General features: G+C 38.0%; 1 protein-coding gene across 9 annotated transcripts in view; it reads left to right on the top strand.

The window, feature by feature from the left end:
* The window catches only part of LOC134529603 (nuclear factor 1 X-type), a 608,051-nt gene that overhangs the window by 502,102 nt on the left and 78,113 nt on the right, over window positions 1-27,836 (top strand). For 4 of the 9 annotated variants that reach the window (XM_063363875.1, XM_063363877.1, XM_063363874.1 and 1 more), the window contains 3 exons: window positions 7,161-7,256; window positions 15,209-15,343; window positions 19,657-19,863. In XM_063363875.1, the coding sequence (XP_063219945.1) occupies window positions 7,161-7,256; window positions 15,209-15,343; window positions 19,657-19,863 (438 nt within the window). Of the gene's footprint in view, window positions 1-7,160; window positions 7,257-15,208; window positions 15,344-19,656; window positions 19,873-27,836 lie in introns of all 9 variants that reach the window. The other 5 variants (XM_063363872.1, XM_063363881.1, XM_063363880.1 and 2 more) reach the window with 2 other exon arrangements.

Below are 27,836 nucleotides of genomic sequence, written 5' to 3'. Positions count from 1 at the left end.
CTCCTCATTAAAATTTTGCTTCAGCCGACATGTTTTATTTTTTTTATTTTTTATGATACAAAATCTTTTTCAAAATTGAACTATATAGGCCTACAATACGCAGTTTAGCTGTAGAAACAAAGAAACAAAGAAATTGTAATTTTAATTGAACTCTAATTTGTAAATACTTTTGGACTAGTTACAAATAGCACGTTATGTGTGGGGCGGATCTGGTAATCAAATTTGAAATAAAAGTAGTGATATATTGAAACAACTTTAAAAATAACCGAAAACGAAAACATGAACATGCAATAATCCGCTGTAAAAGAGTTGGTCATTTGCATTTAAACATAATAATTTTCGTTTAAAAAAAAAAAAACATTTCTACGGATTTTTCTGCATTGTCACTAGGAAATGTACATTGTTAATGTATTAACAGGGGAATGTTCAGCATATATCTGAGTGAAGGCGACCCACATAAGTCCCCTCGCCTGGGCGCAGTACCTGAGGCAATGCTGGTGGGGAACATGCCCAGCATGTAGCAGCAGGTAGCGGTCCCGTGATGCCCAGGCCTCGACCCGGCCAGAGCTGCCGCCAGCTCCAGAAATACCACCTGCCCGCCGACAACACTCCCGCCGCCCGCCGCCCGACGCGGCCTATTTTCGCTCGACGCGTATAAATATCTGATGTCATTAAACAAGGTTTCGGCGCGCGTGCGACCAAGCTAACACGTGCAACCCTCTTGGTACTACTCGTGTTACTCGCCCAGCCACCCTGCTCGCTATGCAGCTGTCGTTATGCTCCGCTAACCAGTGCAACCACCTTGGTACTGCTCGCATTTACTCTCATGGCACCAGTGCTCGCTATGAAGGTTTCGTTATGCTCCGCTAACCAGTGCAGCCACCTTGGTACTGCTCGCATTATCCGCCCAACAACCCTGCTCGCTATGAAGCGGTCGTTATGCTCCGCTAACCAGTGCAACCACCTTGGCACTGCTCGCATTTTCTCTCATGGCACCAGTGCTCGCTATGAAGGTTTCGTTATGCTCCGCTAACCAGTGCAGCCACCTTGGTACTGCTCGCATTATCCGCCCAACAACCCTGCTCGCTATGAAGCGGTCGTTATGCTCCGCTAACCAGTGCAACCACCTTGGTACTGCTCGCATTTTCTCTTATGGCACCAGTGCTCGCTATGAAGGTTTCGTTATGCTCCGCTAACCAGTGCAACCACCTTGGTACTGCTCGCATTATCCGCCCAACAATCCTGCTCGCTATGAAGCGGTCGTTATGCTCCGCTAACCAGTGCAACCACCTTGGTACTGCTCGCATTTACTCTCATGGCACCAGTGCTCGCTATGAAGCTGCCGTTATGCTCCGCTAACCAGTGCAACCACCTTGGTACTGCTCGCATTTTCTCTCATGGCATCAGTGCTTGCTATGATGCTGTCGTTATGCTGCTCTAACCAGTGCAACCACCTTGGTACTGCTTTGTGTTATCTCACACGGCACCCATGCTCACTTCATATATGCGTTGCTATGCTCAGTTAACACATACAACGAACTTGGTACTGCTAGCGTTTTCTCTCCTGGCACCAGTGCTCACTATGTAGCCATCAGTATGAATTGCTAACACTGTTAACCACATTGTTACTGCTAGCCTTGTCTCGCCCAGTTCCTTTTGTCGCTCTGTAGCTTTTGTTTTATGGTGCTTCCACGTGCATTCTTCTTGGTGCTGTTTCCAATATCTTTGCCTGGCACGCATGGTCTGTATGTAACCATCGTTATGCACCGCTACCATTTGCAACCACCTTGGTACTATTATCATTTTCTCTCCCGGCACCAGTGCTCGCTATGAAGCTTTAGTTGCCCTGTGCTAACACAAGCAACCATTTCGGTACAGCTCGCGTTTATCGCCCGGCACCAGCGTTAGCTTTGTAGCCGTCATTATGCTGCACTAACCCGTTCAACCACCTTGGTACTGCTGAACTTTATCGCCCAGTTCTCATGTTGGTATGTAGCCAAGGGTTTGCTGCACTGACACGTTTAACCACCTTGGAATTGCACATGTTACAAGCCTGGCACCTTCCTGGATATGTAGCCGTCGTTATGTTGCAGTTGTGGGCGCAGGAAGTCACTACTAAACAATATCCGTATCAAACACCTTAATAGGTCATCTGAGACGCGTGTGCTCTCTACATAGACCCACTAGCTGCAAACTTAAATTCTATGGTTTAGAAGTGGTAAGTTCTGTTATTGATCCAAATTCCATTTTCTTCAGTGGGTGTTCCGTTATTTTTTTTTTTTCGAGAAAATTCCATTATTGGTACGTCCTGAGACCGCAACTCGCCGTATCCGCTGGACTCACTGCTCGGCTGCCTTCTGGTCGCGGCAGCGAGTACCCACTAGCGATGCTCACTCGCTCCCGAGGCGCGGTCGTCTCAGCCGAAACTCGTGCTGGCTGCGACCCTGGCTGTGCCGGGACCTGCCCTGTCAGGCGCCAGCAGTGCTGACCAAGCCAACTGTCTGGTCAGCTGAGTGAGGCTGATGACTAGGCTGGGATGCCCTAGCCTGGTCACGGCTGAAGCTCCAACACCTCCCTGATCAATAGGGGGTGTAATCCCTTGACATCTTTCTCTTAATATTACTTGCTCTGGAATGTAAAAAATTGATCTGTAAGACGACTCCCAATCTACCCTAAAGGGCGCATATTTGGGAGGACAAGTGGAGGGTGCCGGCCATTGGCTGGAACACAAATTTCAGGCCGCGAGTACCAACTCGCGACTCGTCCCTTGAGGTTCCTCGTCCACGCACCGGGGCTCGCCCGTCGCGGGCGACTCGTGGTGGCGTCTCGCTGCGTCCTACCGGCGAGTGCATCTGCACTAGCTCCCCGGCCTCGACGCCCTTGCACTCGCTTGGGAGGACGACCTGTTGTTTCCTCTCCAGCTGGTCTGTTCCCGTCTCTCCTCGTCTGACGACTGTCGACTGAGCACTGGGTCGCCGCCGCCGCCGATCCATCACACTGCCATCTGGGGCATTACGTGTGTGCGAGACCAGAAACCGAGGTTTCCATAACTCGCTTGGTGCATTGTAATTCATGTGCACCCCACACTTGGATGAACGGGCGGGGTGCGTGTCTTGTTGGATAGGTTTGGCACGCGGGCCTGTGTGTGCGCTCTGGCTTGTAGTGTGATGCTGGAGAAGTTACGTGTACATTTCGTCCGCGGGGGAGAGAAGCTCCCCACCAGTTAGATCGGCTAACTGCCGTGATGTGGTGTTGTGACGGTGAGCTTTAGAGGCTGGTAAGTGTGCTGAAAAGTCAAGTGACCTAGTTAAACCCGGTTGTGGCATGTAGTGTGAAGCTGCGCGAGCCGCTTCGACGAGACCCCTGCAACACGGGACATTCATGGGTAGAGCACTGAGTCTTAAACACCTCCCGTATTTATACCGCCGTGGTGGCGATGACGTCACGATTTGTATTATTTGCTGCGCAGTAGCTGTCTGGCGACTGGGGCACCACCCATGTTACATTGCGCTGATGTCACATCTGGGCACTTTTCATGTTTATAACAGCGTCGCAATAATGAGCAGCTCGTAACTGGTGTACGACCTGTTAACAAATATTCCTAGTCATGTCATAATTTCTCATTACGTAAAATCACTTTTTGATTTTAGTTCTCTCTCGTAATCTCCATGCCTCGTGGGTTTGGTGGCTCTTGAAGTTGGCTGTATTATATAAACTTTATGGTACATAAATGATTTCTTAAACTTATTTAAATGTGACACCTGTGAATTTTTATTATTATTTATATTTTCCTTTTTTATATCATTTTCACAATCACACTAAGAATTTTTCTGGAAATTTAACTCTAACAAAAACAAGCTTGTGCGTAAGTGGTTTATGATACGTGTGGTAATGTAATATCATTTATATTATAACAAGAAAACTGAAATTACAAGAATACAGTTTATGATAGAATTAAAAATAAACTAAAACAAAACAATATTCAATCTCTATTGAATGTTTCGTGTCATTTGGTGTAGTTTTGCCATGTTATGGGTTACCTTGTGCGGTATCTGGAGCTTTTTTTAAACTCTATCTTGTAGAATTTTTCTACGGCGTTCCTAGTTTATAGTTTTTTGACTTTAGTAATAATTGCATGATAACCAGCTGAGGCCAAGCATTTTGCATCCCTAATTCCCGATATTAATATCTTCGATGTCATTTTGCCATCCTCTTATAGCTTTGTCTAGAACCAAGTTAAACAAAATTGAGAAAGTTCATCCCCTTGTCAACACAAATGCACATTTTGAAAGGCTCAAGTTTCCTGTTTGCCAATAATCCTGTTCACTCTGATTTCTAACGCGTCGCAAGCAGTCTGCAATATCATTGTTTATGTATTCTGCACGAAAATCCAAAATTAAAGATAGTTTTTTAATGCTATTCGAATTAGCCTACTTAAAAAAATTAATCCAAAACACTATTTTCTTGTTATGCATCTAATAAGTACCTAATCTCAGAATATTGTCAAACTCTTTTTGTAAAGATTTATTTTAATTGTAGAAGAAATAATATTTATACAAATTCCGGAAGTTTAAAGATAACTTTCCAAAATTGATCTAAATAATGTTTGTATTGCGTACGAGTTATAATATGACAGTGAAGAATGGTTCTATAAATTTCTTATTATTAAATTAAACTCTCAACATTCACTGTTACAACAAATATGAATACTTAATTTTTGACCATTGTTTTGTATAATATTTTCTCCAGAGTATTCGATAGTAATTAAGTCATCATTTTGATTTTAAAAAAACCTTAACAAATCTGGAATAAGTGCTAGAAAACATTAAATATACTAGTCATAAATATAGCCTAAGTATTGTATTAGTTATGATTTTGTCTGAAAATATGTAGCATACGGAAATCAAAGTTGAAGCTGTCTTATTACTTTCTGTCTGTATGATTTAAAAAAATAGATTCAAAAGTTGGCAATTAAAAGTAAAAGCAAAAATTCATCTTCATAATACATTTACAAAATGTTTATTGTGCAACAGATAAGTTAATTTACTAGAAAATTACATACAAAAAGTAAGTTCACTTACAGTTAGTAAACGTAAGCCATTCAAAATTTTAAAATCATCAATTACAATCTTGTTGAAATCGATCGAATCAAGAAACAAAATCACATGTTTAAAAAGTTATTTGAATGTAGCTCTTAGAGTGCAAAAATAAACTATAAATGAGGAGACTCCCTAAATAGAAATATTGGACATTATTCTTGGGCCAATTTTGTTTCTAATATATATAAATTATTTATGTAACATCGACTCAGAGGGGCAGATATTTTTTTTTTTTGCAGATGATACTTCAATTTTATTTTCTTCTGAAATTGGGCCTTCTGTATTTGAAACGGTTAATAATGAAGTTTAAAAAAGAAAATGTTTATTATATGATAATTTTATTTCTCTAAGTATAAATAAAACCAAATTTATTATTTTCTCTGCTAACATCTCTGGTCAGCCTAGTGAATATGAACTTAAATTTCATGTATGAAATGAAGTAAGCGTTAGCTGCGAAAATTGTAGTGTCATAGAATGAGCAAAGAATACAAAATACTTAGGTATAGTGCTCCAATATTTTCTTAAATGGGACAAACATGTATCTTACCTTACAAACAAAATTCGGAAAATTGTGTACAAATTTGTTGAAATAACTTTATATGTTGAAGGAATTATAATGTTTAACTTTGTTATTTTCCAGTCTGTTCTGTAGTATGACATTCTGGTATGAGGAAGAATGAGTGAAACGTCCATTAAATCACTCAATACAATTAAAAATCTCATTTTACGAGTAATTAAAAAAACTATACGCACTCATCCAAAAAACTTTTAAAACTTCTAAGTGTATTTGTTATTTAAATATTGTATATTGGAGCTGCAATAACGAGTATGCATCGAAATTAAAATCAGTTAAATTATGTAGCTCACAATTATGCAACAAGGCACTGACATAATATAAATTTACCTATTCTTCTATTTCATAAAACAATTACACAGTGATCTTAAGAATTTTTTTCTTTTTTAGTTATATTTCCTAAAAAAATTTTAATGAAAATTAATTTTTGAATAAAATATATGTCAATCTTTGTCTAGATAATTTAACTGATGAAGAGATATCTTTAATATAAAGTAGGTTTGAATATAAGTATTGGTTATATTATTTTGTAACTTATGTAATTGTACATTTTCCTTTAAATATTAATTTTTGACGTTTTAATACATAGCTATGTTTTTTCTGAAACACTGTTATTCTTTATATTGTATTTAAATTAATTGCTATTTTGAACTTTCAACACTATAAAAACTAACGTAACCTTCTTAAGCTATTTTCTATTAATTTGTATTTTTTTTAATTTATTTAAAACACAGCAAGCTCACTTTTATGAGTGCTAATCTAAAATAATTATAATATTTTTAATGTTAAAAATGCAATTGGGTTGTGAGTTGGTACTAGTTCAATTTAAATTATATGTTGCCTACATTTTTGATACAAACCTCTGAAAAAATCAGTATGTTGTGAAAATCAAAGCCCTTGTCATTTATTAAAATCTATTAATGGATTCTAACAAACCTTTTACCCCGCGTTCTCGCCATACTTGATGTAAGAATATAGTAAGTAGCCTACATAAGTTATTACAAGTGTGCAATACGGCATTGTCAAAGGATTAAGTTTGCCCAAAGTTGTACAGTGTTACTTGCATATAATTATGGCTATCTGTTTCGTGTAATCAATTTTCTATGCTTTTCAAGTGGATTGTTTTCTTTATATGATAAGAAAACAAATTTTTTAAGTACTTCTCATTGCGTTTTGATTTTTGCTATACTTTCTTTTGGCTGTGTTCCATCATGATCTCAAAAAATTACATTTATTTAGGATACTAGTAATTCATTTTTGTTTGTAAATAGTCTATTTGCAAATGTAGTAACACTGTAAATAAAATAAAATGTTATACATACATTTGAAAATACTTCATTTCGTTCATATTAAAGTTAAGTATTAGGTTTTCTGATTATTCTGTGTCAAATTTTAATTTCTTTCGAAAGCAAACTTGATAGTTACATAATTCAGTAAATGAAATAATTTAAATTCAGTACCTAATTTGGAAATTCTGTGTCTTTCAGGCTATACTCACAACCCATACAATGGAGTTGTATTCAACGATACTATTTTAGCAACAGGAGTGTTTTCTTCGAAAGAATTATGGAGGCTCTCGAAAGGTATGTTTAATACTTTGACATGTCAGTTAAAATCACACTTCTAGTATATGTGGCTTAAAATTTCCTATAACAAAATAATTCTAAAATTATTTTTTTACTTTATCATTGTTCTTTATGTTATGGTTTAAATCATTTCTCCGTATATATTTTCCGTCTGTATGACTTCCTGTGAAGTATTAATAAATATTTTAGTATTTTACAAATTTGTGATTTTGCATTGTTTAGAGCCTAACTGGGTATATAGTTCCAGATTTTTTTTAATAAAGTTATTTAGTATCTAAAATTTTAAAAGCTGCTTATCACAGAAATTTTCTTTATGAGTTTCAAACATCAGCAATTTTATAAAAATGTTTGTTTAACGCATTTTATTAAAGAGACACTAACTTTAACAGCATTATCTCTTATACAAAAAATAATAATGTTCACAAAAAAACTTATGCAACTGATACCCAAAACATTAATTTTAATATTGTACCAAATATTGTCGCAAACTACAGATTGAAGTATTTTTAAGTTTTTAAACGGCCAAACGTCTCAAATAATAGCCAGTGTAAAAAAAATGTTACAGTGAAGGTTTTTCGCAAGTCCCGCAGACATTCGCCAGTAGGATCACTACCACGCGACCTTATAGCATGAAGTGAGTAACAAACAGCTGAGTTAGCGACTCAATGCTCGTGAATATGATTCACGACGGAGACCGGATGTGAACAAGCACAACAGTCATGAGTGGGAGCTGCATATCTGCGGAGGATATATCTGTAAACGTTAATAGCAAAAATTTATAACTCTATGCTGTCCCAATGTTTTACCTTTAGAATAACTTCAAACTTCACTTCCTCCCTCAATTATGTTATATCTCGTATTAGCTAATGCTTTCGAACTGGTTAGTGTTGGTAATGTTGTTAGGTTTATTCAATGAAGATAATGTCTAGCAGTGCCTGCTTCTCTTCACTCGCACAGCCAGGCCGTGGGCGGTGCGGAAACATGCTGCCCAGCGCCGCGGCGGGACGATGTTTTCAGAACGACCCGCGCATCTCTCGACCGGAGACCCGGCGATCTCAGTCACAAGTCTCCAACTCCTTGTTCCTGCGTACAAATGTTCGGTTTGAGAGTAAACACAAAAAAAAAATCACTTTGATTTGTTCGTAACTTAAGAACTAATGTGGCACTATTCGCAACATTATTTCTGATCGTTTTTGTTGGCAAGCTACCATAAATTTAAAACGGTATCATTTGTCAGATTTTTCCCCTTGTGTATTTTTGCCTAGCAGTAAACAACACGCTAATAACCTATATAATTATATCTTTCTGTCTGTATTTAGTGGTAAATTCAAATATAATATTTGAATATATAATTATTCCCGTTGTTTATAATGTAAAATCATTTTTTTTTGTTCCATAAGACGGTTTTTAAACTTCGATACGTATTTGTTGTGGGGTGTGGAAGGGGCGGACCCACGAGTAGGGACCTAGACGGACTGATGCAGTACGGCAGTCACTCACTGACTCATCTCAGTATATCTGAATATAAAAAAAGTTTTAAAAAGCTAACACAGACAGGTACATAGTCACGGGAAGAGCACGATGGATATTTCGCCCCATTCCTGCGTAACGAACAGTGCGAGTGTTGTGCCTGTAGCTTTCCGTAGCGACGCACGGGCGTGTAAGCTAGCCTCTGATGAAGCAGAATGTCTTACAACACAAAAGTATTATCAAAAGCGTTAAAGAACAACGTCGCGATACGCAGTAAAATTAAGAAGAACGACTGGGGGGTCGGAGTGTGTGGAAACTGTTCAGCTTGGCGATGTTATTAGACAGGGGTTCCCAAACTTCGACACCCGTGGCTCCTTCAGCTGCGGATCATTCCCGGCGGCACCCGCAATACGAACGAGTATGAGCTTCGTCACAAAAACCGTAAAAATATATTAAAGCACAAAATTTTAAACTATAATGTCTAAATTGAATATTTATTGGTTTAAAAAATTTAAATATGTAATTCAAAGTATACTTTCAAAATCTTAATAAATAAAGCTATTTTATAATTGGTAACATGAGTTGGTGTAAAGGACTAACTGTAATGTTAAGGCAGTATAAGCTTAGGCTTTCTTGCGTTGTTGGTTAGGTTATGCTCCAAGGTCAGTCAGTCCACCGAGTGATTAACAGCGCCACTGAGCCCGCGTCGAGCACTTTGGAAACCCCTGTTGCAGTCCGTTGTGTTTGAAGACTCGTAGCCTCACGCGATTCATAAGAATTCGCAACGAAAAATAAATCATTTAAAATAACAAATAATTTTTAACTTCAAGTATTTTTAAAACGTCTCTTTACAAGCGCTATTTAACTTTGATAAGGTTTGTGACGTTATTCGCCCAACTTGACAGGACCAGATGACGCGGAAGTGTTCTCAACTCTCTCTATACAGTTTATATTGAAATACAATCAAAATAAGTAACTGAATACTTGTCTGTGTTGCGAAACAATGTTTTAGTAATGGACTTCAAAAATCAAGTTGATCACCACAGCAGCACAGTGATAATAAAACATGTATTTAGTCTGACATTATCTTCCGTTCTTTGAGTAGTTTTTGCAATGGGGAATATGGGATATTTTTGGGACATATGCCATTGCATGTTATACTGTACGACTCGGAGTACACCCATTGGACTGCTCCATACCTTAAGCTAAACGCCTCAGTTTGCTCATCAGACTGCCGCGGATTGTTGCTTTACGATGGTTTCGTGGTTGCTGTGCGGACTGAGTTTTGATTTGAATCTAAATTGTACTGAACGATTGAAACTAGGTTTCGAACATTGCCCCTGCCGCCTCGCAACGTGGGCCAATGGGTGGTAATCATCTGTTGGCAAAATTCACCCATCTGGGTGCTTTTACTAGCTGTGAGCTGTGTGCTACGCTGCTATAACCTCTAGCATCGGCTATAAGGGCACAGGCCATGGGTTGAATTCCCCTGCCATAAGTAGAGGCCAAACGGGCAACAGACCCGATACTGATAAGCCCTTTGTTCACGGATTAAACACACTAAGATATTACAAGACTAGAGGAAGAATTCATATGAGGACTTTCTCGATGCTCCCAGAACTCCCTTCACTGGGGACTGGTCTTAGTGGCGAAGTGTTCTATCAGACCTCACAACAGATAAAACCCTGGATGTGAAATGAAAAATAGCCTTAGCAGATAAGTCACTTGACCCAAAAACTAATTGGTCTCCTATTGATAATCCTAGTAGCCAAGAACGAATATTGATACTGGATTTTTTGCCTGTTATATATGGGCAGGACTCCAGAGTCGGTTAGGCAATGATAAATGATGTCTTAAAAAAAGAGGTGCAAAAGAAGACAGTTGAAGAGGAACCTCGTGTGCCTGAAATGTTGATCCCAAAGAATGGACACAGCAACAAGTCTTGGCAAGCACAGAAAAATTGGTTAAGGATCTTACCCATATGCAATAACTGAAATTTTAAAAGTAAAAAAATATCTGTGAATAGTTATATGTTGCCAAAAATTGTTGGATTAAAATGAATCCCTTTTTAAAGTCCTTTTAGACATTGCACAGATAAAAAGAATCATCAAAACACAAAATAGGCAACCTATGCAAGTAGTTCCATTGGAAACATCTATGTATGCTGTTGCATTTAAAGGAAGACAAGACAGGAAACTACTGACAGTGAATTTCCACAACCCAGGCCTAAACATGAAATGATTCTTGCCTTGGCAAAATAGGAAGAGCATTCTAGTGAGACTACCAAGATGGAATTCCTGAGAAATGTCAACCTAGTCAAGCAGAATCTTCAGCTACGAGGCAATGCATTAGGAAGATATCCCAAGGTGGAATACTTATTGAGACCAGAGATTCGACACCTATAATGAAGTTAAGAAATTATGAAAAAATCAATGCTTTAGAACTGTGGGTTGTAAAACCCAAGTAAATATGGTAAAAAATTATTATTTTTGATGTACCAAGGGAATAAAGCACTGATCACTTTGCAGAGGACAAAATGTAATATGTCAGAAATTTCCACTAATAATTTCAAGAATATATTTCAGATTCGATCAAAGAAATGCAGAAACGATAATAAAGACACAAGTTCACTTAGTAGTAGAGGTTATCTCAAATCTGAGGAACATTATTATTTTAATAACTTCATATATATTGGAATCTCATCATGTCACTTATAGGCCTATATATATATCGGTTCCCAAATGTTATAAGTGACAAATTTATGGACATACTGTTTTAAAATGTCACAGAAACTTGACATGTTCTACATGTGGGGGTACTGGCCATAAATATGCCGAGTTAACAAAGAAAAAGTAGGTTGATAAGTGTGCCAACTGAGAGATAAACGAACATATGATCATTGTATTGTATATTAGCGAGCTCTCCTTAGGGAATTTTAAAAAAATATTTCTATTAATAGGAATAACTTATTATAAATTGCCCAACTTAATACGATATAGTCAGCAGTAGTAACAAATGAACTTGTAATTATTGCTCAAGAAAAAGAGCTCGGCATAGTATAAGTATAGAAGCACTATTCTGTACGAGGGAAATAATTGTACTCCCTGGCAAGGTATATTATAGAGCAGAGACACCACAAGCAGCTATATGAATACATAACTCTAGTATCATAAGTTAATGGTGTCTGGGTTAACCAAACGTCAATATGTATGCATTTTGGTAGAATTTTGTGCCTTGAAGCTACGTCTAGTTTCGTCTTAATTCCCATTTTCTGACGAGATAGAGATTCACCTGAATGGGTGGTAGAATATCGTTGATACACTTGAAGAATAAACATTGTCTTTGCTGCTAATCTAAATAAAAAAAACAGTATTACGGAGTTCCTCTTTGCTGAGGATAAGGATGAGTTAGTCAATGTGTTTCTACTGATAAACAATCTCGAGGTTATGTACCTCCCAGTAACAATTGTTACATACATCTCTCCTGCTCATGGAACTGAAGGATACTTTGATGCTACAGTATGTGATAGAAAGACTGATTCCAAAGTCTCTCACTGGGAGGTGATTTTAGATAGCAGTAGCGACACGGAACACTACACTGGCGAGAATCTCGGGCCAACTGTTACACAAGAGGCGAGAGGAAACTCGCGCATGCGCAGAGCGGCAGCGCAGCTGGCCACAGTGGTGTCTGCGCAGAGGATAACTAGGGCCACGTATTTTCAAAATCTGAACGCTCATTCAACTGCAATAAGCGGTTTCTGCCTTGCGATTGGTGGCCGTCTGCAAGATAAGCCGTTGCGATATTTGACCAAGCGGTTCAGGATGCCTTTGCTTCGACATTGATTGGCTGTGATTCGTGCACCAACAGTAAACATGTGCCTGAAAGGCACAGACGATGCTGTCAGGGGCGCAACAACTAAATTTCCAAAGGGAGGGCTATATACCTTTTTATAAAGAATCATCAATCCCCCCTATTGAAGCGGGGGGTCCGGGAAAATTTGTATTTCAAGGTGGAAAATTGTGCTATTTAAGCAGTTTTATTATCTAAAAATTGATTACACAGCACTTTCTTTGCCCCCGTTTGCCCCCACTTCAAGGTTTCAGAGGGGGGGGCAAAATACCCTTGCCCCCCCCCCCCGTTTGTTGCGCCCCTGGCATGCTGCAGTTTTTTTTCAACACTCAACTAGACTTGAAATCTTTCCGCGAAAAATACGTGGCCCTAGTGATAAGACTCTAGGAGGAAATAGGCATTAAGTCATTTCTACTAACTAAAATGATCGTTCTAAGTCAAGTTAAATATTTAACGAAAAATAGGCGATTCCCCTCGATGATTGAGCAGTTGAACTTGCGCACGTGATATCAGGTTGGTTTTGTTGTTTGCACACTCGGTACATAAAACTGTATGGTTTTATAGTTATTTGAGGAAGAAAACCAAAACTAGAGCAGTTCTCAAGTCAGAAATTCCTGGTCCAGCCATCGGGATATCGGTTTTCATTGCTTCCCGTCATCACAGCAAGCAAATGCTTGGATGGTTCCTTTGTTATAGGCATGGTTCATTCCAGACCCGATATATTCGATGGTGACGTGTGTATCCATCTCTTAGTTACTGACCTCTGTGTAAGAAAACAGCTTCTAGTTTTTTTTATTTTTTGAGAAAAAAGAATATTTTGGTTTGTTGTGTGCCGTCTCTCGTCTCTGGGGAGACCGCGCATTCCGTTCGCTCGCTCGCGAGTCTTATACCAGTAAAAGCAGAGCATTCACAAATAGTTTGGATCTCGGTCTCGAAATGTTGAAATCTTTAGTTTTTTCCATTACTTTTTAAGGGCTGTTTAAAATGTTTTAACTCGATACCTCCCTTGCATGTGTTTTTTTCTGCCAAAAGTATTTTCAACACCCATCAGGGTAGTATAATAGATATAATAGGTGTGAAAAGATTAATGGTTACGAAGATTTGCACGGTTTTTTACACCCAAGATATTACACTAAGTAAATGCCTGTTGAAAATATTTCTTCAACCGGGGGGCATTGAGTTGAAGTTTTAGAAATAGTCTTTAAATAGAATTAATCAGAAAATAAAACGAAAAAAATCTAAATGGCGCGTGAGACCAAGCATTAAGTTTTTAAAATTTTTTTTTTCTCACAAGAATGTGTGCCTGTTCTCTTAGAAGGGCAAGAGTAGTAGGAAAGAAAAGAGAACATAATACATTAACCAAAACTAATTTTATTGTTTATGCATTTGAAAACTGAAAGGGCGGACTACTTGAATGAACACCTTCAAAGCCTTACAACATATTTGGCTTACAATATTTATGCCAAGAACGCATAATATACATAAAAAAATTAACGTTTACCCTTAGTAATTGTAGGCAAAAAATTAATAAATTCAATAAATTTAAATAAAGAGTAAACCTTAGTAAATCCGATGATTTCAAAACTAACGACACAGTGTCCAATTTTTTTTTAAATTAAACATTTGCGTAAGAAACGCTGCAACGATGCTGAAAATTAATTTCAACATATAAATAACTTTAAAAATCATCAGACCAAAATAACAATACTATTAATAAATGCTCAGAAAAAGTTTCCAGGTTAGTAGAGCTTAGATGCAGAGTGCGTCGCGACTGTTCTACTCGCTTCGCCCCAGAAGGTGCAACTCCTGTGTCAAGTCTTTATGGCAACATGCAAGGAACTCCTAAATATTTCACAGTTGACATGGGAAGAAAACACTTCTCACCTCATCGGAAAAAAGTATGCCAACGTTTTTTCAATAATTTGAAGTGTTCTTCCTGTCGGCCTGGCCACAAATTTACGCACGGAAATCATGCGGCCTCCACAGACGTCACGCAGGCGAGTCAAGCAAACATCGTACCTGCGCGTACATTACTAACTGCGATCCAAGCCAGAAAACACGTAATATTGTTTTGTAAACGCATTTTTTTTTTGGCATTGCAGTCCGCCACGTGAAATTGCAGGGGCGAGGAAGTACCGCTCCAAAATGTGCCATGCCTGAACACACACGCAAGAACTAAGTTTAAATTAAGTAAACCGATCATTGGGCAAACGTTCTCGTTACGATGCATCCGATGAAAACTAGATTGTAAGAGACCCGTGAATTTCGCGGATTCATTTCGTGTTATGCTAAAATTCAAATAATTATACCTTAGTGCTGCTTCTGTCATTGGTTCTCTGTTAATCTGGAGGACGGAGGGCCAATTAGAGACCCTCACTCATAGAAATGTCGAATCACAGGCCACCCAGTCGAGACGACTCACAAGTCAACAGCCGATGAACAGTTGGCATTTGCCCGAGTGTGTAGAGGATATTGGAGTCTATCCTGGAGGTCATTGAATCCGCGAAATTCACGGGTCTCTATAGATTATTTATTTCTGAGAGAGAGAGAGAGTGGTTTCTGTGTCACAACACTGGCAGAGGTGTTTGTCGTGAGGATGACGTGTGTGCGTGTGTGCTTGTGTCTTGCAGCGTCCATCATGCAAGGCAGCAATGGCATGCAGCCGCCGGTGAACGTGATAAAGCTGGAGAACCCAGGATACTACTGCAACAGCTACACCCCGCCCGCGCCCGACCACAGCGCCATGATGACGTCAGGCACTTACAGTAAGACTTCACATTCACAGTCACCGTTCATTCCAACCTTGCGTGTATTTCATTTTAGCGAACATTCACGCCATGCATTTAGTGTGTGGTACGTTTGAAATAGGGGCGCAACAACAGAGGGGGGCAAGGGTATTTTGCCCCCCCCCCCCTCTGAAACCTTGACATGGGGGCAAACGGGGGCAAATAAAGTGCTGTGTAATCAATTTTTAGATAATAAAACTGCTTAAATAGCACAATTTTCCACCTTGAAATACAAATTTTCCCGGACCCCCCGCTTCAATAGGGGGGATCGATGATTCTTTATAAAAAGGTATATTGCCCCCTCCTCCCCTTGGAAATTTAGTTGTTGCGCCCCTGGTTTAAAACAGGTATTTCCAAATTGCGTTGTTATTTTTTAATGCGGCATACGTTTTCGTTCACCGAAGTTAATTCATTTCCACAATGTTGCATGAGCCGCTCAGTGCAAAGGGACATAAGTACCAGTTCCTTGATGTGTTACTTTAAGTTCCCTTGGCATGAGCGCCTCGTATCAAAAGTCATAATTTTTATGACAAGCGACTTCAAACCGTAATCATTTTTACTAAAATGAAATGAATGTGTTGTACTAGACTACTTATGTTGAGAGTATTGAATAAGTGTGATGTACTTACATAATGGGGAGTAAATCTTCACCAGTGTTTAACATTTATTCATAATATGTCTTTAGAGAAGCATTTAGGACGTAGAGATAGGATATTCATTGACTAGACGTTCGGCAACTAACATCATATAACATGAAGAGCTTGTAATCAATTGTTGATACAGTGAGGTTAAGAAGACACAAATGATTTTGACGTAAATACTAAACACATATAAAAACTTAATGTTCGTAAGGAAGAATTTTATTCCTTTCTGTCATCTTACTATCACTATTATTCCTTTTGAATGCGTAAACAAGTGTGAAGACATTTCCGCACCACCGAAATTACTATAAGGCTTACTCTGCAGAAACTTCATGTGTTCAGACAACATTAAATAAATAGAGCAGCTGTTAATAAATGTATATTATTTTCGAAATTTATTTACTTAAAATGGCCACAAAATAATAGTTGTATCCTGTTTAGTGTTTTTATAGCATGTGAAGGCGGGGTAGAGATCTCTAGAGCCCCACTCTCGTAGCAAGATCGTGGACTTGAGTCCAGCGCCACATGGCGTCATTTAGGCGCACAACCCCTGTTTTACCTTTCATCCTGTACATAACTGTACAGAATGACGTTGAGGACGCTTTGTACAATCCATGACTCAACGATGAAACGTTAAGGATGGTGAAAAGGTTTGAGCAAATTCTTACAACTGAAATAATAAGTTAAAATACCTGAGCATCATAAAAAGAAATGAAAGTATATTGCATGTACTGCAGTGTAGATACTCTACCGGTGAATATTACTGGAATAAAAATTTCTCGAAAATAATAATGTGTAAAGACTGCTAATTAATATAGAGAACTAAATAATTTATTTTGTGTATAAATTTATACTTATAAAATATACTATTTGAAGTCATAAGACGAAGCAGCTTTACAAATGAATTCTCCACATTAATTGTAATAAAATAAATTTAGGAGGAACGTAACATAATAAATTATTACAAAATTGTATATCTATCTATTAGTGTTGATATATTTGAAACTTATTTGCAAAGAATGAAGCAAAGTGTTATTAAAAAATTCTGAAAATTTTAAAAACTAAAAAATTCCACCATTTTGTTTTCTATAACATTAAGTCATTTTGAATTATGATTTAACGTCCGCCATCTAGAAAATCCTCAATTATTAATTTGGAAAATAGGAAAAAAAAATTTTTTAAAAATTATCAAAAAATATTTAATAAAATTTTAATTTAAGAACTTGATGACACCATCATCGAGCACCCCATTCCTGTACGTTAAAATTTTCATTACCATGACATCATCGAATGCCTCAATCCTGTGCATTGCAATTTTCGTTACTCCACCATCTTGAAAATATTTCTATTATCGAAAAAATACAGAAAAATTAAAAATATTACACCAGCATCGTCTGCTGGAGGCAGCCATCTTGTTTAGTGGAGACCGCCATCTTGATTTCATCTGATGGATGTCGTAATCGAGGGTCGGTTCCTAATGTACACCAGTGTATGTTAGGTCGAGTTTCTATCTTCTGCCAGTGTTATGAATCTTATAGACCAAGCTTATTTTGCTTGCAGATGACGCATCAGTTATTATACATGGGGAAACCTCAGAATCCATTCAGGAGAAGCATATTAAACCAATAATCAGATGAAAAACTAGTTTACGAATATTAATCTTGTATTGAACACCTCAAAAACTAATTATATTAAGTTTAGGAATACAGGTAAAAAATAAAATGCACATGTTAACATATTTAAAATTTTTCTCAGTTCTCTTCAGCAAAGTTCTCAGAAAACTAAATTCATTAGAAATTAAAATTTTCTGTGCATATTAATATTATTGCAAAAATTTAAGCTCAGCCTTGTAAGTATTAATATATCGGTTAAATTAGTTGATTTAAAAACTATTAAAACAATATATCATGCATACTTCCACTCTATAATGTCGTTTAGTATTGAAATCTGGGGAAATGCTAAAGAAAATAATACTTTCATTAAAATTTATAAAAAAGACTGTTTCAAATGTTTATTTCAGTTTCTTAATAACATATATATTATTATGGTATATTTTTCTTCGTAATTTGTTAATAATAAAATGATAATTTTTGTGTGAAACTGAATTTTTCCATTGCCTAGTAACATAATAAAAGGTGTTAAGAAATGTATTGCATAAATAAATATATATCTGATATTGATATTTTTTAATTCAATTCTGCTAATGTTTACCATGACTTTTTCATTGCTTGATCTTTGTAGATTCCTAGGTCGGTTTAGATTTTTTGACTCATGTTGAACCATTAGAATAACCCAGTTAGCTCAGATGTCAGTAATAAAATTTTAATTTCGAGGAAGTGGTAATGAACCCTCTTTTGAAAACTTTGTGACATGTGGCCATGGTGGCTGGGTCATCAGATCACTCGTCCTACCAAGACGATACAGGGTTTGGTTTCCCAACGTGGTCAGTGGGTAAATGTGGTGGAAGTTGCAGCAAACAAGTGACGGAGGTATTCTCGGGGTACTCTCGTTTCCTTGTCCAAACACATTACCTCACATCTCAACTCGCTTACTTTTTTTAATGACATGTTGCTCTTACTCGTGATTTTTGGAATCGCAAACCAAAATAGATGAAAGTCATGGCACGTGTTTGCGGTAGATACTAAAATTATCCCCGTGGATTGTAAACTGAAGGGCTGGCCTCTCCTGGCTTAATGCTCCGTCGAATGACTCAGATACAGCAGGTTCCCAAACGGTGGGTCGCGACCCACTAGTGGAGTCGCGGAAGGGTTAACAGGCGGGTCGCGACCCGATCCTAAAACTATCAGAAACCACCGAATAAACCATCTGAAAAAGATAAGAAAAATCTAAACAAATTCGAATTGCGTGCAAACACGTTTCTGTCGTTAAATAAATAACGGGTTTTCTACAAAGTGCTTATATTTTTTCAGTCAATTTCAAATCAGAACACAAATTGTTCATCAATAACTATAGTCCCGGAAATTTCGCGTATTCCTCTGGCCTCAGGATAGAATTCAAAGTTATAGGTGTACTCGACCCATGTTTACTTTCCCATTGGTTGATTTCTTAGCGAGAACATTTTTATCCTTGTTATTTGGCACTACCTGATTCGCTTACTTCTCTCCTAGCTGGACATCGTTGGCTCACGGTCGTAGAGGGGCGTGTCCAGATAACTGCGGTCCAATCATGAACACAGTGCGACAGTGTGGAGGTTTGCATTCTAGCTTGCGACTAAATGAATGCGTGAATATTCCGTGGCTCTATCAATAACCAATAGGTGTCTTAAAAGAAGCATGAACTTGATGGTAGGAAGGTAAACGATGGCCCGTGGGGGAAAGGCGGGTCGCCAGCTGAGAAGGTTCGAGAAGGTTCGAGAAGGTTCGAGAAGGTTCGAGAAGGTTCGAGAAGGGTCGAGAAGGGTCGAGAAGGTTCGAGAAGGTTCGAGATGGTTCGAGAAGAGTTGAGAAGGTTCGAGAAGGGTCGAGAAGGGTCGAGAAGGGTCGAGAAGGGTCGAGACGGTTCGAGAAGGTTCGAGATGGTTCGAGAAGGGTCGAGAAGGTTCGAGAAGGGTCGAGAAGGGTCGAGAAGGTTCGAGAATGTTCGAGAAGGTTCGAGAAGGCTGGTTGACGCGGGCAGTGGCCGTGGTTGCAGGTCCGCTGTCGCTGCCTCGCAGCTCGCAGAGTCCAGCGGGCGAGCCGCGCAACAAGCGCCTGCGCCGACTCAGCTCCACGGACGAGGACATGGAGATCGGCTCAGCCAGCGGCGGCAGGGACAAGGGAGGTGGGGAGGTGGCCTACTACGGCCAGAGTCCGGCCTCGCTGTCCAGCCAGGCGAGCTGGCACTCGGACGTCGACCATGGTGGGTTAGGTACTTCTGCACTTCTCTTCTCTTCTCTTCTCTTCTCTTTGCCTGGGCTTCTGTAGTCCGCGCCCAGTCTTTGGCGCGGCTCAAGCAGTAACCTTTCCCGTCCCTCCAAAGTAATCTCTCTATACTGTCTTCATTCTGACTTGATTAGATTTAAAAATTAATTATCATTAGTGATTAGTTTTTTTATTTATTGAAAATACATTTCGGCCGAATTTTTGTAACATGTTCTAATATAATTTTTTTTTATGTTTTAAATTATTGTTTTGATATTCGGAAATTTTCGTATATATTCTATTAGATGGTAAAGGGTACGTAATAATATAGTAATACTTATACCTACAGGCTTTTTGGAATCTCACTTGAAATATTTTATATGCTTATTTGTTCAGAAAATTTCGTAGTTAATGAAAGTCACAATATAGTCAAAATTAATGCCTAAAAATAAATTTTGCTCTTGATAATTACTTTTAGAAATGAGTTATTTTGTAAAACATTTAGAACTATTTGAAATAAAACTTTTAATTCCGGGGATAATGCTTTACTCTGCCGTTAACTATATTTTAACAATAACACATTTGACCTAATGAACCAAAAAGCCCATTTTGTTTAAACTGCCTAAAATTAGCCCCTTTTGGTGTAAGACACAGATAAACTTTTCCGCGACAATGATACAACACCTGGAAGCAGGCAATGCTTCCTGCATACAGAGATAAGCACAGTATTTACTAAATGTTGTTCTTGCAGCTAATTTATTCAATGTGCGTGAGGAGTCACGCTATCTCAGCATCGTTATTTGTAAGTATGCCGAACTCTGGTAAACGCAGCCTGCTGCATGTCGGCTAGTTCCTCCCAAGAGAACCTGTAGATGCTCGCTCCACTTGTACAGAACACACTGGTGAGGCCAGCAACTGCTGTGGTTGGTTTTAGCAACCAGATATTGGTTACTTGCATTTACTTACCTCTGCTTGCACCAAGTATTGCCTACCTTCAGGTTTTGTATCAATGCCGCTGAAACTTTAAACTTGTCATACTCTTAAACTGTGCATACTAGGCAGTTTCAAAATTAAAGATTTTTTTGTCGTAAGGTCAGAAATCTCAATAAAACCACATCAATCATCCATAACATATGTAGGCAAAATTTTGTATACTATCAGAAGAGCTCACCCAAATTATTTTAGTGGAGTGGAGAGATTATTATTTTAAGTGTGCTAATAGGACGACATCTCAGTATAATATAACACTTTTGCCAAAATTCTAGGTAAATTTCAAATAGGTAGTTTTAAATATTTAGCATAATACCCTTTCAAAACTAATTTGTTCAGATGGACTATCTCCCTAATAATTGAGCTTGCCTACCAATGACTTACATAAACTCTACCTCAGTTTTCATCATTAATCCTTTTATAAAACATTTGTGAATATTTTACGATCAACCTGTGATTTTTTTAAATACAATGATGGTAACAAGAGTCATGTACCAAGCTGAAATATAGTAAAAATTATTTGCATTTAAAAAATGCATGTATAAAATTTATACATTATTATCTTAAATGAATTTCGATTGTTAAAATCAAAAGTGTGACCATGGGTAAAGTGTTATCGCTTTACCCCTTTAACCTAAAATATTTCAATAATTCGATTTAAATAAACAACTTCAATGGGAACTAAGTTGCCTTATGTGTCATTCAAACATGAACATTTAAAGTTTTTTTATGTAGAAACCTAATCTTGAATTTATTTTATATTTATTTATTTTTCCTATGTGCTAAATTAATATCCTGCTCAAAATATCTTATCAGAGGGAAGCAAAGTATTACTATGTCGATTCGTGAGTTCTTCCGTTTCGTAAAAATATTCTGTTATCTTAAAAAGTAATCGTAGTTAGTGGTAATAACATCGCATTATTGTTGTTTTTCAAATATATTTTTTAAGACCGTCAGCAAAGAGTGGCACACCACACAGATCAGCCTACTGCCATGCTTGAAATTATACTTTAATCTTTCAGTATCCTTCCGCCACAGAATAAATAGAATTACCACGAGTCTCTGGTGAACTGCAGGCATGCACAAAGCAATGCTTAGACTTTACAGTGTTTGCAATCTTAAACTGTTGCTATCGTGCCAAATATTATTCTGATGTACATAAACAAAAAATGAAACTTATTTTAGCAGCAACCAATCTCAGTAAAAAAAACTTATATAAGGTATTAAGTCGAAGAACTACTTTCACTGACATTCTGCCAATCTTGCTGGTCTTGTCTATAGTAGAACGTTCCTTCACTCCCTATCCAAGGCCAGTGGTGTTTTTCAATGGTTTATTCCATAAGATGGGCTAAAATGTAGGCGTACAGGTAGCTACAATCAGGTGTTTGCAATATAAAATGAAGGTTCATTTATACTAGATCCCAAGTGAAAACATATCGAACTATTTGCAGCACAAACTGTCCCCTCCACATGAAACAGTATGTTACGAATTAAAAATTTTATTTTATTTTTTCATAATCTAATAGTCAAATCAGGCTTTAAATTACAAATTCTTCATATACTAACTGTTAACTGAAGTCAATGAGAAAGTCATTGGTTACTATAAAAAAAATAGGTTACAACAAGGTACATTTCGACCATAAATCCTGAAAACTTGCAAAAAATGTTATTTTAAAGTGTATTTCTTCGAATTTTGTTTTGAGGATGACTTCAGAAAAAATTCCTTCAACAGCAGACGTTGCAAACATATGAGTTAGGTGCTCTGGAACAAGTATGAATAGTAAAGAGAGAGCTCATTCTTTATGTTTTGTGACCAAGAGAGTTGCAGTTGCACTAACTGCAATAGCCGTGTCATTCGGGGCAGAAACACGCTGTAAACCAGTTCAAGGACACTGGAGAAGAAAATCCCTGCATTTGACGGGAGTGATTCTTCTAAACCATGTCAAGGGTTTCGATCCCGGGTCCTCTGTAGTGCTGTGGAAACTATTCACTCCACGAGTGAGAGACCACAATCCTGACACCCCAGTGGGAGTAACAGCTATGTGTCTTAAGACCTAATTTAACCTTTCTAAATTACTCAGAAATCAACACGTGATTATAGCATTGGTCTTCCCTAAAAGGTATGTACAAAAAATAAAGGTGTTTAAAATCTCAAAATAAAGTTGACGAAGTTGTAAGGAAGGGTTAGCAGTTGTAAATTCTATAAATATATTTTATATTATCAAAGAAATTTTAAATGGTATACATTTTGACACAAAAAAATGCGGCAATAAAATAGCTTCAAAATATGAGAAAATCTTATTATATAAAATGCAATTAAACTTACTGTTACACTAAAACTGTGGCTGTTCACTAAATGACTCAATAAAATCCACATGCAATAATCATTAATATTACATGAAAGGCTATATACAAAAACAGTAATTCCAACATGCTGTTTAAATAAATACTACGTAATATTTACAAAAAACTAAATTAAGTTTTTATAATTCCTTACGTACAGCCCAGTAGAACATACAAGTGAACCAAATATCCATGGAAATCAAAAGTTTGTAGTTTGTTTTAATATTGAAGGTGTTCCACAAACAGTTAGAATTTTTTTTTTAATGTGGCCATTTGAAAAATTGACTAACTCCATTCTCCGAAAACATGTCATTCTCAAGGTAACGGCCACATGCAAAGTTAATCAATACGAAGGCGAGCAAAAGTACTCCCCTAAATGAAAAGGTAATTTCTGACGTGGCGAATGACATCAATAATACGAAGAAAACAAAGTAGGTGTCCGAATACTTATACGGGGGCTAATGCCACCAGATCGACGTAACTAACTTGGTGTCTCTTTGCTGACGTTCAGACTGGGTGCCACTGAAGCAGGACACACTATCTCGTGTGCCGTCTCTGTTTATTTTAATGTAGCTATACTAACCTAACTAACCGTCCACAGTGTTTTAAAGTGTTTTACTGTAGCTAACCTAACCGACCACTTTTAATATTTGAATTCATTTTTCCTGCGCAAAAATAAAACAAATCCCGAGGTTGGCCGAAGGTGAATATTCGGGCGTGTTCGGGCAGGGACAGAGCTTGATGCACATCTTAGGCTTCTCCACGCGAACCTGGGTCCCAGAGCGTCATCGTGCAGCATGCACTTTGCAGCCCGAAACACTTCACTCTCGCACTTTTTAGTTCCGCACGCACAAGTCTGCTCGCCCGACACGAACAGCCGAATACTCGTGACGTCACTCCCGCACCAGCCGCGCCTCCCGCGCCACTCGGTCAAACTTCTCCGACGCAAATGTAAAAGAAAACCAGAAGAAAAGTATTTTGCCCGACCTAAATTTTTCGTAGCACTCAAGCCAATAATTATAACTAAACCTAACATAATTATTTAATAATAAAATTATTGGTGGACTATTAACTTACATTAAAAGGAATAAATAAAAAAAATGTTCTTTAAAATGTAAATGCATTTGCAGGCCAGTGCGCATTGGTGACTTGGATAGCTTGATGAATGAAAATCTCTGATTAATACATTGTTTTAGTACATAAGAATTTTTTTTTTTTTCAAATTTTTTTGAACGACTGAAAAAGTAATATTATCTTTGAAAGATTTGTGCAATGGGAGTGCATGACTTGATGTAAGCTTTTGGACATACGCCATTGCTAAGCACATGTATGTCTGTAGAAGAAAACTACAAAAAACAAAAACACAAAAAACACAAATTAAGCAAAAATTGCTGTTGTCAACAGGATATATACACCACATAATATTCCATAACAGGAATATGGTCAACAAACAAAGAAAAAACAAAGAAAAATGGACTAAGAGAACAAAAAAAACCCCACAAATGATGAATTGAACCCCAAAAAAATTCAGCACAACAGTTGAAACGAGACAAAAACACAACAAAACGAAAAGACGAAACAAACACAATAGTTTTCCAAAACAGAAACAAGCGACGTTTCCAGCCCCTACTCAGTCGCACCTGTGTTTTCGTACCATGTGCGTCTCTGCCTGAGGACGGGAGCAGATAGCAGTTCCCGAAACGTCGCTTGTTTCTGTTTTGGAAAACTATTGTGTTTGTTTCGTATTTTCGTTTTGTTGTGTTTTTGTCTCGTTTCAACTGTTGTGCTGAATTTTTTTGAGGTTCAATTCATTATTTGTGGGTTTTTTTTCGTTCTCTTAGTCCATTTTTCTTTGTTTTTTCTTTGTTTGTTGACCATATTTCTGTTATGGAATATTATGTGGTGTATATATTCTGTTGACAACAGAAATTTTTGCTTAATTTGTGTTTTTTGTCTTTTTGTTTTTTGTAGTTTTCTTCTACAGACATGCATGTGCTTAGCAATGGCGTATGTCCAAAAGCTTACATCAAGTCTTGAAAAAGTTCTCTAAGATGGCAGCCAAATGGCCGACAAGATCTGGGGTTGGCAATGGCGCTGTGATGGCAGCCCTTGTTGGTCTCGGGCACAGTATTCGAGAGCTTGCTTGCGCTTGCTGAGCGAGGCGAGACACTGCACACAACTTACGGTTCTCGGTCATCTGGTGTTACAGATCGTGATTGCTTGCCATGCATTTCAAACTTTGTAATTTTATGTTTAGATATTTGTAAGCGGAAAAGAAAGCCAATAGATTTAGAAAAAAACAGTACATTTTCCATAAACACAGAAGTAGATCTCGTTTTCTGAGATGGTTCATACGATGTGTGGACGTGCAAAAATTGCTAGTGATTTACACGCCAATTCCATGTTTGTAAAAAGGTGTAGATATCTGACATTCAAGTATTCATGCTCGCAAATAATAAAAGCAGGCATTACTTCCACGAAACACATAATTAGGATAAATTGTAGAAATAGTGCCCAGGAACAGAGTTTCCAAACAGCATCTCTACGAGGATGATGCTTCATGTTTAAAAACAGTTTTGAAATGCAGTTTCGATTAAAACCATTTTCTATAAATCTATGTATTGCATTGCACAGTTCATCGCTTTCATGTTTCACATATTGTGCATTCTTACAGCTTGTGCATACAAAGATCCACGTACCCGGAAAGGGTGACGATTTTTTCTGCTTCCACAAATAACTTGGCCATTATTCTTAAGCCAAATCCATGAATTATTAAATGATGTGTGTCATAATTATAGTCGCGCAGACAAAAGTTTGGTTTTGGAGAAGGTTTTCTTTTTCAACCGAAAAATTCAACAGTAGTAGTTTTTTTCTTACACTGACCACCTGCCGCCTTCTGCTTTTGGCGATAACGGTATTGATTGTTTGGGGCGCCAACTAGCAATTTAGAGCAAATCCAATATGCTAGTTCACAGGGTGGTTTAAATTGATTACTCATGGCGTGACGTCGCCACGTGGCCGGCAGACATCAGGTGTTGGTCCAGCAGAAATACCCCCAACAGTTATAGCCACAAGGGATGCTATGTTAAAGGGTTTGATAGTTAAGGAATTATCACTAGGGTGATTCTGGTAAGATTTTATTATTCTACATACGACTCTCGTACATGGCGTTGCTTATGACGTGGCCTGTTTACTCCTGTAGCTGTAGTTTGGCGAGACACGTTTCAACTGGTCATGTGGTCGTGACTATGAGAGCGTAGTTAAGCTGGACCCTAATTAAGGGTTCTCTGGCCTTAGATCAAATACTAAAAACGCGTCTCTGACGTGTTGCGTTGAATTTAAAACGCGATTGCGAATGGTAGAGTTACGGTACGTGACCTAATGGAACATACACACATTACACTACCCACAGATGTGGTGGCCATACCCCAATGGTTACTCTAAAAAAAAAAAACCTTAAGCGCAAACCTGCGGACATACAATTAGACCACGTAAACGTAGATGAATAATTACGTAGAAAACAGAAGTTAAGCGGCACTAGGCGTTAAACTAATTAAGCGCCTCGTTGGTAGAACACAGGGTGAGCCCCAAAAGTCCTCAGACAATATTAAATGTAAGAAACGCGTCTGTTGCACTTGCTCAATGCAGTGGCCCTGTGAGGGCGAAACTTTTAAACGTCTTGACGACTAATGTCTATTACATGAGGTATAGGATGCAACCCATGTCCAGACTAAAAACAAATTAATTTACGTAATAATTGAAACGTCCCTCGTGTGGACACTATTTATGAAGTGAAGCGGTTGGTGAGTTCAAGCCAAGTCGCGTGAAGTTAGTCGCGGAGTCGATGAACGAGGAGTAGAAGAATACGTTACACTATTGTTGAGAATATGGTGGACAAAGGTTGAGGAGCCCCCTTGGTGCGGAACGTGTCTAGCACCGATGAAGATGAAAGTCGAACTGGGAGAGGCCCTGGTATTCGTGCGCTACCAGAGGCCGTCTTCCCGCGATAACAGAGTAACTAAGCCCAAAACTTGGCCTGAAATACTCCGCTGAGCATGGCATGTTTTCGCAGCAGCGATGTGCCATTGCGACCTGTGGGGATCGAAGCAGAACCTACGGGTGTCGTCAACACCATTTATTATTTATAGAAAAAGTTTCTTAAGAGTAAATATGTATTGCAAGATGAATTCATGAATTTCATGAAGCACCAAGGTCGTATGGAGTGTCACTGGTCCATTTTTCATATTTTTGGCAACATTCTGCTTTATGCCCTTAACATTTTGTACCTTCAAATTTTAACTTACTTTGTGTTTGTCTCTATGGCCTGTTGGAGAGATTCTGACATCCAGAACCATCCCCCCGTTGCGCTTCTGGTATTTTTGTAGGTCTTCCATTTGATAATACATTTCTTGGTTTTCGTCCCTGTCTGGACTTATATGCATTACGACACACATAATTTTTAATTTATTCTTCTTAAATTATGTATGAAAGTCAGAAAATGTAGACATTATATGTAGGCCACAGCAAACTCCTTGAATGTGGAGCTGTTTTGGCTCTGGAAAAATCTATAGATTACAGTACTTACTGAAATTGGCAAAACTTTAAGGTGACTAAATTGCTCACATTTTTGGTCCAAAA

Source organism: Bacillus rossius, chromosome 2 (assembly GCF_032445375.1).
Source record: "Bacillus rossius redtenbacheri isolate Brsri chromosome 2, Brsri_v3, whole genome shotgun sequence".
Taxonomy (NCBI): Eukaryota; Metazoa; Arthropoda; class Insecta; order Phasmatodea; family Bacillidae; genus Bacillus; species Bacillus rossius.
The sequence above is the reverse complement of the archived record's forward strand: the minus strand, read 5'-3'. Positions and strand labels throughout refer to the sequence as shown.